Here is a 13,162-nt window from a genome sequence, read left to right on the forward strand (position 1 = left end):
AAATGTTCTAGTGACTGATCACATCTAAACTTTTTAGTTGGCCAAATGTAAAATCTGTTAAATAAATAGCATCAATTCACAGAAATTTTATTTAGCTAAAATTTAGATGTGATCAGTCACTAGAAGACCTGAATTTTCTTTACAGTGTATCTTTAAAGTTTACCAATGCATTTCTCACTTTCCAAACATCATCAGAATAACCTTGGCAATATTCTAAACAAACAGACACCAAACGTGATGAGAAAAAAAATTAACTGTTGATTCATTTGTTCATTAACAGCTGAATCTGTGTAAGATGTTTCGTTACAATCTTCAATAAGAATACATATTTCTCTGAATATGTATGAAATAGATGTGTGTAGTTTTCATCAGTCTAGAGGTTTCCAAACATTATTATAAATGCATTTGGATGAAACATTGTTGTCTTTCTTTGTTTTACCCACTACTGCTGTGGCAGTCACAGACCAGGACATTAGGGATCAGTTTCTAGATGGGTGAAGGGCAGAAACTGCATGTGGACCAATAAGAAGTCCTGTCCTTCCTGGGCTTGGTACCAGAAGTGTCTGGCTGTTGTCCTAGCATCTTTATCTGATGGTGTTGGACAGTTTGTTTGTGTTAATCCACAACAGTGGACTACCAATATCATGTACACAAATTTGGGACCATTATGGTTTAGACACTTTGACCTGACAATGTTTTGCTTTAGTGTTTTTGCTAATGTAACCTTAAACCACAGGCTGAACAAAATGAAGCATTGCTTGTTTTTTTGTTTTTTTAACCTAAATTATTATCTAATTGTGTACTTAAATGTAATAGCTGGCAGCTGATTGGTTGATTGTAATACATTACATACATTTCCATCAAAGTTATCTGCCATTACAGTCACAGTCCAGGACATTAGGGACTAGTCTCTAGATGGGTGAAGGGCAGAAACTGCATGTGGACCAATGAAAAGTCCTGTCCTTCTTGGGCTTGGTCCCAGAGGTGTCTGGCTGATGTCCTAGCATCTTTATCTAATGGCATTGGATGGTTTGTTTGTGTTAGTCCACCAAGACCCTTTTAAAATGTAGCAAACCTTTGTCCATTGTTACAGGCAGAGAGGGGGCAGTTTCATAAACTGGGCCCTGGAATGTGCTGTCCACTTCAAAATAGTTCATGTATTTAAATGCTTATTTTACCGTAAAAACAATAATACTGTTAAATTATTCCAGTTATCAGTGTCACACGATCCTTCAGAAATCATTCTTATATGCTGGTTTGGTATCTATGTTAAATACAGTTGTACTGCTTACCTGTAGAAACTATGATACATTTCTTTCAGAATTCTTTCATATCAAAAAGACTATCAAAATAATTATTCCTTTCCTCAAAAAAGTAGCAGTAGTATATATTGTAGCTTTTGAGGGCTTTCACACCTGATAACAGCAAATGTGAAATGGCAAACACACCCAGATCCGCACCAAAATAATCTCTCCAAGACCACAAAAATGAAGTGGTCTGGGTCCAATTGCAAACAAACTCTAGGATGGTTCGCTTGAGGTGTGACAGTAATCTGGCCCAATGGACCATTGAATATTATATTATAATATGGTATTATAATTCATAAGAGAAATTCTGTGAGTGAGCACATTAGTTATCACAGTTGAAAACCAAAAGAGCACCTCTTCATCTTAAAATGTTGTGTAATTGCACTTCTCTATGTGATAATGCTGTCCCAATGAAGCCTTGATTGCTGCTCTAGCTGCATGATAACATTCGTATAGTGTTTGTCTGTGTCTTGTTTGACACAGTTTACCAGTTCAACTCTGCACCCCACATTTGAGTCCAAAATTGCATATGTCATAAGTATTCGAAATATGCAGTGGGAGATCCAGAGAGAGCGTTTGAATTTGCAATAGTATTAATACAAATGTAGTATATAATTTAACAGCGGGAATGACAGCTACATTCATATAGTGTTTGCATGTCTTCACAGTTACAAATAAAGCCACAATAAGCTCATAGAGGGAACTTGTCAATCATCTTAATGGATGACGATGAAGAAATCAATAAGGGGACAGTTGTACTTGCATGAACTCATTTTGGCCTTGTGAAAGCAAAGCAATCCAAGAAGAAAATGCAATACTGTAAGAAATTAAGTTCCTGTTTTGGAACAAAACAAACAATCTATAGGTGTGAAAATGCTGACTGTTTACATCACTAAAAATTGTGATAATTTAAAAAATAAAAATCTTGTAATAAAAATATATGTAGTACCTATTCAGAAAAATGCTCCAGTCCAGAAATCTGATCCAGTCAGCATTTCACTCAAACTAACAACTACAAAAAGTCACATTTTAAATTAAAGAAAATTATTTTTATTTTTTTGTAAAGCACACTCAAACTTGGCTTTATTTACTTTTTAAAGGAATAGCGTAATTGAGAATGATCTGTTAAGTTTTGACAGCTCATCAACAATTATTCCTTAGATAAACAATTATTCTGCTTATACCATGGTTGCCACTCCTCAGGACATTGCTCAGTTGTTTTATTTCAAGACATTTAGGGACAGATTTACTAACAGCTTGTGCCAGTGCAAACCCTCTTTTGGCATTAAAAAAACTACTGTCAGGTTTTACTAAAGGTTTTACTGCAGTGAAAATTTAGCACTGAAAAGGCAAGGGCAGATTTATTTTTGTTGCTTGCCTTATTCCATATGGAGTTATGATTGGTTTGTGTGATAAATCCTGCCTCTTGTTTTTTAATGATTCAAGAAATTTGGTTTTAATAAATAGAACATTACATAGTATATGTATAGGGATAAATACGGGCAGACGGACGGACGGACAGACAGCTCAAAATGGCTCAAGAAATTAATGGTGGTTCTTATAGAAAGATGTCAGAATACACAGTGCATCGCAGATTGTTGCGTATGGCGCTGCATAGCTGCACACCAGAGTGGGTGCCCATGCTGACCCCTGTCCATGCCGAAAGCACTAACAGTGGGCATGTGAGCATCAGACCTGGACCACGGGGGCAATGGAAGAAGGTGGCCTGGTCTGATGGACCACATTTTCTTTAGCATCATGTGGATGGCCGGGTGTGTGTGGGTCGCTTATCTGGGGAATACATGGCACCAGGATGCACAATGGGAAGAAGGCAAGCTGGCGGAGGTAGTGTAAAGCTTTAGGCAATGTTCTGCTGGGAAACCTTGGGTCCTGCCATCCATGTGGATGTTACTTTGACACGTACACCTACCTAAGCATTGTTGCAGACCGTGTACACCCTTAAATGGAAATGGTCCCTGGTGGTTGTGACCTCTTTCAGCAGGATAATGCATCTTGCCAAAGTAAAAATGGTTCAGGAATGGTTTGAGGAACACAACAACGAGTTTGAGGTGCTGTCTTGGCCTCCAAATCCTCCCCCAGAACTCAATCCATTTGAGCATCTGTGGGTTGTGCAGAACAACAATTTCTATCCATGGATGCCCCACCTCGCAACTTACAGGATCTGCTGCAAACATCTTAGTGCCAGATACCACAGCCCACCTTGCACCACAGCACTCAATGCCTCGACAGGTCAGGGTTGTTTTGGCAGCAAAAGTGGAGCAACACAACATTGTTTATTGTTATGCCTGATACGTGTGTGTGTGTGTGTGTGTGTGTGTGTGTGTGTGTGTGTGTGTGTGTGTGTGTGTGTGTGTTTTGTTTGTCATACCTGTTTCTTGGCAAATGTCTTTGTGGGATTGGTTCATTTGTATTTGTAGGCTGTAAGGACCTTTTTGAAATAACTGAAATAAATTCAAAAGTGATATGGAACTCTAATGCGGTCGACAGACCTGGACCGTTGGAAAATAATTGCACACCTTAAAACACTTATCAATGAAATCAGAATCAAGTGTTCCACAGCCCCACACACAGACACAATCATGCATTTATACATACTGTGCTAATACCTAATGCACATGCAATGTTTTGACAGTCTTTTTTGATGACAGGGAGAATGCCAACCAATGTCCTTGGGAAGGTATACTCACCAGATCCAGATGACTGGGATAACAAAACGTATGCCTTCGAGGGACATGTTCCTAGGTGAGACCTTTATCCCCTATTTCTTCTCTACTCCATTTTGTTTATTTCACCTTTTCTTTTCTGTCCACGTCATTTCATCATCCCATCCACCTTGTTATCATGTTCATGCACATCTCACAGCACCTTTCAATCACACATTTTGTCTGCACCCTTTGTGTTATTTAAAGGGGTCAAAGGATCGCTAAGCACAATGTCTAACCCCTTTTTTCTCACATCCCAGCATCTCTCATCCTCTCTTGCACTACTTTATTGATGTTTTGCACTATTCTGGAGAGGCATATACAATGATAAGATGATCCTGACAGGACCAGCCTTGAGATGTCATGAGCACACAGGCGCCTTAGCTCTCACTTTCTCAGAACCTTCAGCATATGCAACATAATGTGAGAACACTTGTGTCTTTGAGAAATAGAGAAAAGGGAGAGAATGCAGATCAAAACTCCATTACGAAACATACAATCTTAACTTGTAATTTGTTGTGCTTCCATGCTTCTATATAATTTATTTGTGTGTGTGTACATTCAGCAAGTTTAGGTGTAAGTATTTGTGTGAAGTTGGGGTCAGAAGTGGACTTATAAATTGTGCTATTCAATTATACAAAGTTGTTGAGTTCATATTGGTCTATTTTGAGGAGAGTGAAATTTATATATTTCAGTGCAGTTCATCTGTCGTTCACAATTTGTTGCAATATGCTAGAAGAGGAAACCCTCAGAAGGATTCACACTCTGTTTTTCATTCTTTTTCCATTCCATATCCCAGAATTATCTCTCAGCTTTCGCTCTACCCATTTATTGAAATGCATTCACTCTAGCCACAGTTCAAATGACAATGAAAATTGTGTTTGTTGGTCTGTTCATTTTAGACTTTGGCTTTTCCATTTTTTATATATATTGACTGTTTGGTTTTTACAAGGTCTACTATGAAAATATATTAGAGTTATATATTTTGTATTAAAAAAGAGCAGTAATAACTATATATGGCAGATGAAATAAAAGATATCAATATTTGAATCCTGTTGTTTTTCCCCTACCTGCAGTTATTTCATCCTGAACAAGCGGACAGGGTTTCTGATCATAAAGGAGAATGCCCCTCCTGGGAGTTATGACTTTCAGGTTCGAGTTTCAGATGGGGTGTGGCCAGATGCCATCTCTAGCGTGAAGGTGAATGTGAGAGAGCTACGGGACGATGTCATCTACAACTCAGCCTCTCTGAGACTAGCAGGTACAAGTAATATTTACCTAGTAACATCATGTCATAATGCTGCGTGACATTGAAAAGAGATTTCAGATGATCATTAATCAGTGCTAACTTTTACACTTCTTGAAATTCTTCTCCTTTTTTCTCCCCAATTATCTGCAAATTATTTAGCTAGAACCTCACATACACCTCAATTCATCAGCAACAGAACCTGATAGAATGTCTGATAAATGTCTTATTATTTAGAATGTGTGCTCAGCACTGGCACTATACACTAAAGCGAAAGTAAATGCAAAGCTTTATGCAAATTAAGTGACATACAATAGCCTGTCTCCCTATATCAAAGTTATATAATCTGGGTTGAGTAGTTGTGACTCTGTTCTCTGGTTTCACTTTAAATATTAAAGCTACACTGTGTGATATTTCCCCCATCTAGCAGTGTAAAGGTATATGACCATCTAGTGAATATTAGTTTCTGTTCCTCTCAAATTCCGATTTAGTTTTAACTCCTACTGTGGCCGATTTAGTCCAAGATTAACATGGCTTCCAGTTTGACCTCGTCCATGATTGCCATTGAGTGTTAAAACGCGAAAGGCGAAGCTTGAATTTATGGGTATGTCCCTCTTTGGCTAATGTACTTTCAAGATGGAGGGTCAACATGGCGACCGGCATTTGAAATTCGATGTCTTTTCAATGGCATATTATAAACTTATGAGAATACTTTATTACTTAAAAGAAGTAAATATACATTAAAGGGGGGGTGAAATGCTGTTTCATGCATACTGAGCTTTTTACACTGTTAAAGACTTGGATTCCCATCCTAAACATAGACAAAGTTTCAAAAACTAATGTTGGACGTTTGATGGAGTATTTCTGTGTCAAAAATACTCCTTCCGGTTTCTCACAAGTTTCGGAGAGTTTTTTTCGAGTATGGGTCTATTTGACGTTAATAAGAGCGGAAGGTCCTTGTATGGGCCGTACGGGCTCTTCTCCCAGTAGGGTGCGCGCACGCGTGACTAGAGCACGCTGTAAACAGTCTCTCAGCTGCAGATCCAGTCGTCCGTGAACGGCGCCGCGCTCCACTTTATTCCTATGGGTGACGTCGAGCTTCAGCACAGCATTCCGGGAAGCCAGCGCTGCATTTAAACCGATTTGAACGCAGAAATGACGGGAAGCTTGACAACATCGTTTCAGTTGCGTCTCAAAATGGATTTACACGCCACTGCTGTCACAGGACTTTACCAAATCATACCAAAGAAGTGTGTTTCTGACGGAGCGGTCCCAGCGATAAAGCTTCGACGGTGAGTTAACTTAAACTGCTTCAAATGTCTCTGCTATTGGCTACCGTCGCATGAGTAAACATCAGTAAACGACACAATCGCGTGCTTCGTCATTCAAATGCGCTAACGGTTACTCCATTGTTGTTCTCTGTATAACGTTACAGTATTCTGACGTGCAAAACCGTTTTGCTTGCTACTTCTAAGGTCTAGTCGCATACAATAGTCCATAAACCGAATCATGTCCTCATAAACTGCGAGTAAACACACAGAAATGTGGAGAGGCCATTAAATACAGTAACTTACATACCACAGAGACGGACGTCCTGATGTTGCCGTTTCTCCTGTTCAATTTATTTCTCCCTCAGATTTGATTGTGGATCATTATCTGTATTAGCTGAGATAGATGGGTTTCTCCACGCTTGAGGACGTCACCGCTTTGCGCGCTTGTCATTCTTTAGCTCCGCCCACACGATACGCCTCCAGGCGCTCGGTTTTTTCCGGAAAGACTCGGTACAGCCTATATTTCTTTTATAAATATGATAAAACTAAAGACTTTTCGGAGATATGAAGGATGCAATACTACTCTATAGGTACTCAAGATTGACATGAGATTGACTGAAACTGAGTGTTTCACCCCCCCTTTAACGAGCACATATATTTTTGAAAGAACTCATTGTTTTTAGCTAAGAATAAACTAAAAAGTTACACAGTGTAGCTTCAAGAGAACTTTGATTATGGTTGCACGTATTGTTTGCATTTAATTTGCATTTATTTTTGTTATTTTTACTGTTTTTATTTCTGTGTTCAATTTGTGTATTCAGTTAGGTCGTCACACACAGCCTCTATCAGAAGGTCTGGAATCTCATAATTCATGTACAGTAAGGTCTGAAGAGACTCATGTGAAATCATACAGAAAGAAACCAGTCAGTTGAGTTTACAGTGCTTGATTATTGTTGTCTTTCAATTCCTTTGATAATTCATACTTTAAAAGTAGAACTGAAATGACATTCAAGATGATTTATTGAAACATTTCAAAATGCACCTGCAGACAGTTTTTCCAGTCATGAGTTCTCGTGAACCCGATCTCGTGTCTCGTCACACCCCTAGTAGATAGTACTTAGAAGAGTAGAGAACACTAAATAGATAACATTTCCTCCCTACTTAAATCAAGGGTTGTCAAACACAACAAGGCGATATTTATTTTCTTGAATTCAACTTTGACCACTACTTAGTGAACACGTCTTGATTACTCTGCATGAATCTAACCATTTTAATGTATATCTTAGAATGCTTGATAACGGTCAGGTGGTCTTGTGAGACGGGTAGGATATCACTTAATAGTTTCTCTTGTTTGTACAGTCCTCAGGGGTGATTGGTCAATGTTCCCTGACCCTGTGTCAGTCCCTTGTTTCAGTAATTGATCTAAATGATGTTTCCAGATTCCAGAATTACCCACGTTAACGCTATTGGAGTGGGAGACAGGTCCCATTTTTTGACATCACCAATCCAGGTATCTAATTTCTTCCTTTTCTGTAGTCATGAGCAAGAACGGACTCTCCAGCGTGAAATTCTCTGAACTTAGAGTGTTTTTGACGTCGTAACAACTAAGCATCCTGGGACTGACTCACTGTTTTGGCAAGACTAGGTTTTAAAAGATCTAGCCAGATTCTTATTTTGCGATTGAGGAATAGCATCGCAGATGAATCCTTTGTGGTATGTAAACAGGAATCATCAAGTCTCTGTTGATTTTGGAGTTGACTCTTTTGAAGCTTTTAGTGCGTGCTTGAATGTTTGGACAAAACGTTACTAGAGGGGTGATATAGGGCAGAGAATATTTTGCAACCCATTTGCCTTCAGGAAAAATGAAAACACCTAATTACAAAACTGTGGACCATTGTCACTGACAAGGACATTAAAGAGTAAGACCTGAATGGTTTTGCTGGTGGTAGTACTTTCCATAATTGAGACTTCCGGCCATTTGGAGTGCGCATCAACTACAATAAAGTACATATGGCCTTCAAAGGGACCAACAAAATCTACATGTATCCTTACCCACGGATCAGCTGGCCATATCCATGGTGAAGTGATTCAGGATAGAGGACGTTTTGGATACGCTGACAAGACTGGCATGATTTGTACTGAGAATCGATCTGTCCATTAATAATCAGCCACCAGACATAGTTACGGGCCAGATGTTTCATCTTTACCACCCCAGGATGGCCTAAATGCAGATCAGCTTACACCCAGTAGTGGAGCTTGGTTGGTACAATGACATGACTCCCCTACATTAAACATCCATGAACAACTGTGAGCATGTGTCGAAGTGTCACAAAAGGTAGCAAGTCTTAAGTTACCTATTTAGATTTTGGGAACCGTCCAGTAGAAACCATGTCCAGCAAAGGTGACAAAATGGGATCCTTTAGGGTGTCACATCTAATTTCAGCGCTACCTGCGCAGCATACAACTAATCCACTCTGTCCGCTTTTCTTCCGTGTCTATCACTGGTAATTGCAGCAGCGACAGTCCGTCTTCATTGTCATGTAAGGCTGCTTTCTTATACTAAAGGAAAAAGTCATGGGCGGCTAATATCAGAGACCATCATTGCATTCTGGTTGTTGCCATGGATGGAATACTCTTGATGGGACTAAGAATAGTTGTTAGAGGCTATGCGCAGTAAAGAGACCTTCTTCCGTATAAGTACTGATGGAATTTGAATATTCCAAAGATATTACTCAGGGCCTCAGGCTTGGTCTTAGCATAATTTTGTTCGGCTTTACTGAGTGTCCTGGATGCAAGAGCAATCGACTTTTACTCCCCATTGGGGCACAGGTGATATGAACTGGCCATAATAGTTGGTCATCCCAAGAAAAGAACGTAATTGACTCACATTGTTTGTTTAGGTGATTTCATTATGGCTATCTTTTCTGGTGATTTGTATAATCCATCAGGGTCGATGTAGTGACCCAGATACTCCAGTGATTGTCTGAAAAATAAATAAAAAATCACGCTGCAATTTTAGGTCATATTTCTCCAGTCTAGTGAGTATTGGTCTGATGTCTTGAGGTGTTCCACATTATATTGTCCTGTTACCAGTATGTCATCTAGATAGCAGTGTGTGTTTGGAATAAGTGTACGCGGTTATAACAGAATAGTCCTTTTTGAGTGCATATGGTGAGTAATTTTCTCGACTTGTGTTTCACTGGCATCTGCAAGTAAGCGCAAGTCCTACTTGAGCTTACTGAATAATTGACCATCAGCCAAAGATGCTGTGGAATATGTGTGGAATTGGGTAGTGATCCACACTCTCACTGAGCCATCCTTTTTCATAAGTGGTACCACTGGTGTTACCCCTCACTGTATACTTTATTGGTGAAAACACTCCCATCTCTGTTAAACGCGTCAATTCAGCCTCTACTTTTGGTCGAATAGCATAAGGTTTTACTTGTGGCTGGTAGAATTTTGGAGTTTGGTCAGGGTTGAGTGTCATTTTTGCCTCAATTACTTTCATGGTGCCTAGATATTTTCCAAAAACTTGGGAGTGCTGTTTTAATGTCTACATAGTCTAGTGACCCCTTACTTGACTGTTTTTATGTCTTGCCAGTTTAATTTTATATCTCTCAGCTGTTCTCTTCCAGCTAGTGGTGGTGCATCGTTGCTAACAAAATACAGAGGCAAACGTGCCAACTGATTGTTCAACTTCACTGCTACACTGATAACTCCAACTGGCTAGTGTTTCACAGATATATGTTTTTAAGATTATGTCAGTCGGCTCCAGTGGAATGTTCTGCAAGTTACTGTTATATTTTCCTTTTGAAATCAACGATACTGCAGTGCCTGTATCCAATTTCATTTCAGTCATTTCCCCATCCAATTTCTGGAGTTATACAAATGTGTGCCAATTGCTCACTTCTAGTCACCATATACAGTGACATTTCCTTCTCTGTGTCTGTACTGGACTCACCACTTTGTTTTTCTCCCTTTACTACATCGATAACTTGGCCTAAAATTACTCTTCTGCTTTCGTTCTCTCTCAAAGTTCTGTTTATTTCTACATACTCGTCTGATGTGGCTTTTCTTTTTCTTTCTTTCTCATTAATGGAAGGCTTGGTCCTTGTACCAGCAGACCTCATCCGTGTGGTTAATTTTTCCACATCTCTTACATTTGTGATGCTGTCCTACACTGTCAGAAAAAAAGGTACATTTCTGTCACTGGGGCTGTACCCTAAGGTACAAAACCGAAAAGGTACTAATATGTACCTTTAAGGTTCTACTATGTACCTTTAAGGTACTAATTTGCACCCGTAAATTACTGATATGTACCTTTTAAGGTACTAATATGTATCTTTTAGGGGTGAGTAAGGTACAAACATGTACCTTTTTCACTTTTGTACCTTAGGGTACCGCTCCAGTGACAGAACTGTACCTTTTTTCCTGAGAGTGTAAGCGAGGAAACGTGCATTGCATGTGTTTTAAGGGAACTGCTGAGCTGCTGTGCTTCGCGGGCGACAGTTTCTGCGGCAACAGCTATCTCCACTTATGCGCAGCCTCTGTGAGAAGTCATTTTGTATCCCCTTGTTGTTTATTCCAAAAAAACAAATCTGTCTTGTAGGGCATCTTGCAAATGTGCACCGAAGTCACAATGTTCAGATTCACAAGTTCACACTTAAATATAATTATATAGAGAGTAAATTTAAATGCGTATTTGGCGTGCTGTCTGGGTGGAGGGATTCCAGAGTACTCCCCTTTTTTGTCTTTTCACACTCAAAGCAGCTCAGAACCAGTGAAAGGGCTTCTTAAGTAGCGCCAAAACATTGCTGATCTAGAAGTAAGAACCGCTTGTGTCAGGGACCAGTGGGTTACCGTGACCAACAAGACCGTGAAGCATTTTAGCTTTGAAAGTTCTGTTTTGTTTAGAAAGAAAGTCTGTGTGAACTTGAATCATTAGCTACATGACAGAAATCACTGATCACAGATCAGGCAATTTCCAGAGAAAATAAAATTAGCCCACTGGTTCTTCTGAGGCTCAGATGAAGGAACTGAAAAGACTTCTGCTTTCATTTTTACATCCAAACACTGAGAAATGATCAATGCCATGATCTCTCAAGGACAAAAAAATATAGCACTAGCATGGGCATCCCAAATTCTCTGGGCGAAGGAAAAGGAGGTTACTGTCCCTGTATGACATCATAACAGGAAAATTCAAGATCGGCTCATCTGAGGTCTCATTTTCTCAAAGGCAGTGAATGACAGCCAGAACTCGGTTTACACCGATCTAAATTTCTAGCCACTTGGGGACAATATTCAGGCTAGGGGAACTCATATTAATGTTGAAAAACCTCCTAAAATAAAAATTGCATGCCATGGGACCTTTAAAATAATATTTATCATTAAAAAAAACACATTAATTAATATTTTAGTCCCTTAATTACTGTCCTAATGCAGTCCCTTGCAAAGTATGCTGGTAACTACAGAGCCCTTGCCCAGTTAGTTCATGTAGTTTTAACACAAATTAATTAAGTAAACTTAATTTTTAATATATTAGGTTGATCGAGCACAATTAAATTACATTGTGACAAAATGTTAAGTGGTTACGTTAGCTCATTTTAATTAATTAAACTGAACAAAAGGGCAAAAATAAGCATTTGTTAACTAGCTTTTTAAAATAAACACTTTTTAAAAAGTAAGATTAATGTTTGCAAATCTCTTGATTTACATAGAACGATGCATACTGAATTGTTATTTGTCTTTATGCACTTATTTACATATTGTGTTGTGAATTTTGGTATTGTATTTTCTGCATCTGTTGAACCACATTCAGTAGCCTTCATACTGTAAAGGCACAGAAGCTTATTTACGCTTTGGTAATCATGCAGTCAAAAAAAATAAAAATAAAAATAAAAAAAAGAGTTCATGACAACTGCACCTCTGATGCAGCATTTCACTTGTGCATAGTTAAAGCTTGGAACCTAAGCTTAACTGATGCACTGTACCACTATTATGTTGCATTTTAGACATGCAAATGGAGCAAATACTATTACAATTTGGTTCATTTTAAAGGCTCCTAAACTAATTTGATTCGTAATGAATGGCACTCGGTATATAGCACTGTCAAGATGTACGCCAAGTCTGTGTCCAGTGTTTATTTCATTCAAAGACATTAAAATAGTTTGATGGCCTGGGTCTGGATTCAGGATCTGTGTTGACTGTATGCCATGTTGTGGCAGTAAAACTTGTGGGCATATTGAATTTGGTGACATTACGACAGCCAGCGTTTTAATAAAAACAAGACTGAGCTGAAATGAAATGGACTATATCTGAGGATTTTGTAGTTTTAAGACTATTAAAGTCAGGGAAAAGGCCTTGTGGGATACGGAGAGACAGAATGTAAAATGTAAGCCAATAGCAAACTCATAAGCCTATAAAGAGATTTATCTTTGATTTCAGCACTGCAACTGCATTTATCGCAGGCATGGAAAAACAAGCTGTTGCTCATTGTGACTTCACAAATACCTTTACAAATGCCTTATAACTACAGTGTGTATGTAACTGCCTATCTTATCTGTAATCTCTTACAATCTCTAATTGAAGCAGGATTATGAGTGGCATTAAAAAACA

At 38.8% G+C, this 13,162-nt stretch overlaps 1 protein-coding gene across 1 annotated transcript in view; it reads left to right on the forward strand.

Moving 5' to 3' along the window:
- si:ch211-186j3.6 (neural-cadherin) overlaps nt 1-13,162 on the forward strand; it is a 309,028-nt gene that overhangs the window by 212,239 nt on the left and 83,627 nt on the right. Inside the window, exons 19-20 of the mRNA XM_067437563.1 lie at nt 3,977-4,070; nt 5,107-5,291. Coding sequence (XP_067293664.1) covers nt 3,977-4,070; nt 5,107-5,291 — 279 coding nt within the window. The remainder of the gene's footprint in view (nt 1-3,976; nt 4,071-5,106; nt 5,292-13,162) is intronic.

Source organism: Pseudorasbora parva, chromosome 1 (assembly GCF_024679245.1).
Source record: "Pseudorasbora parva isolate DD20220531a chromosome 1, ASM2467924v1, whole genome shotgun sequence".
Classification (NCBI taxonomy): domain Eukaryota; kingdom Metazoa; phylum Chordata; class Actinopteri; order Cypriniformes; family Gobionidae; genus Pseudorasbora; species Pseudorasbora parva.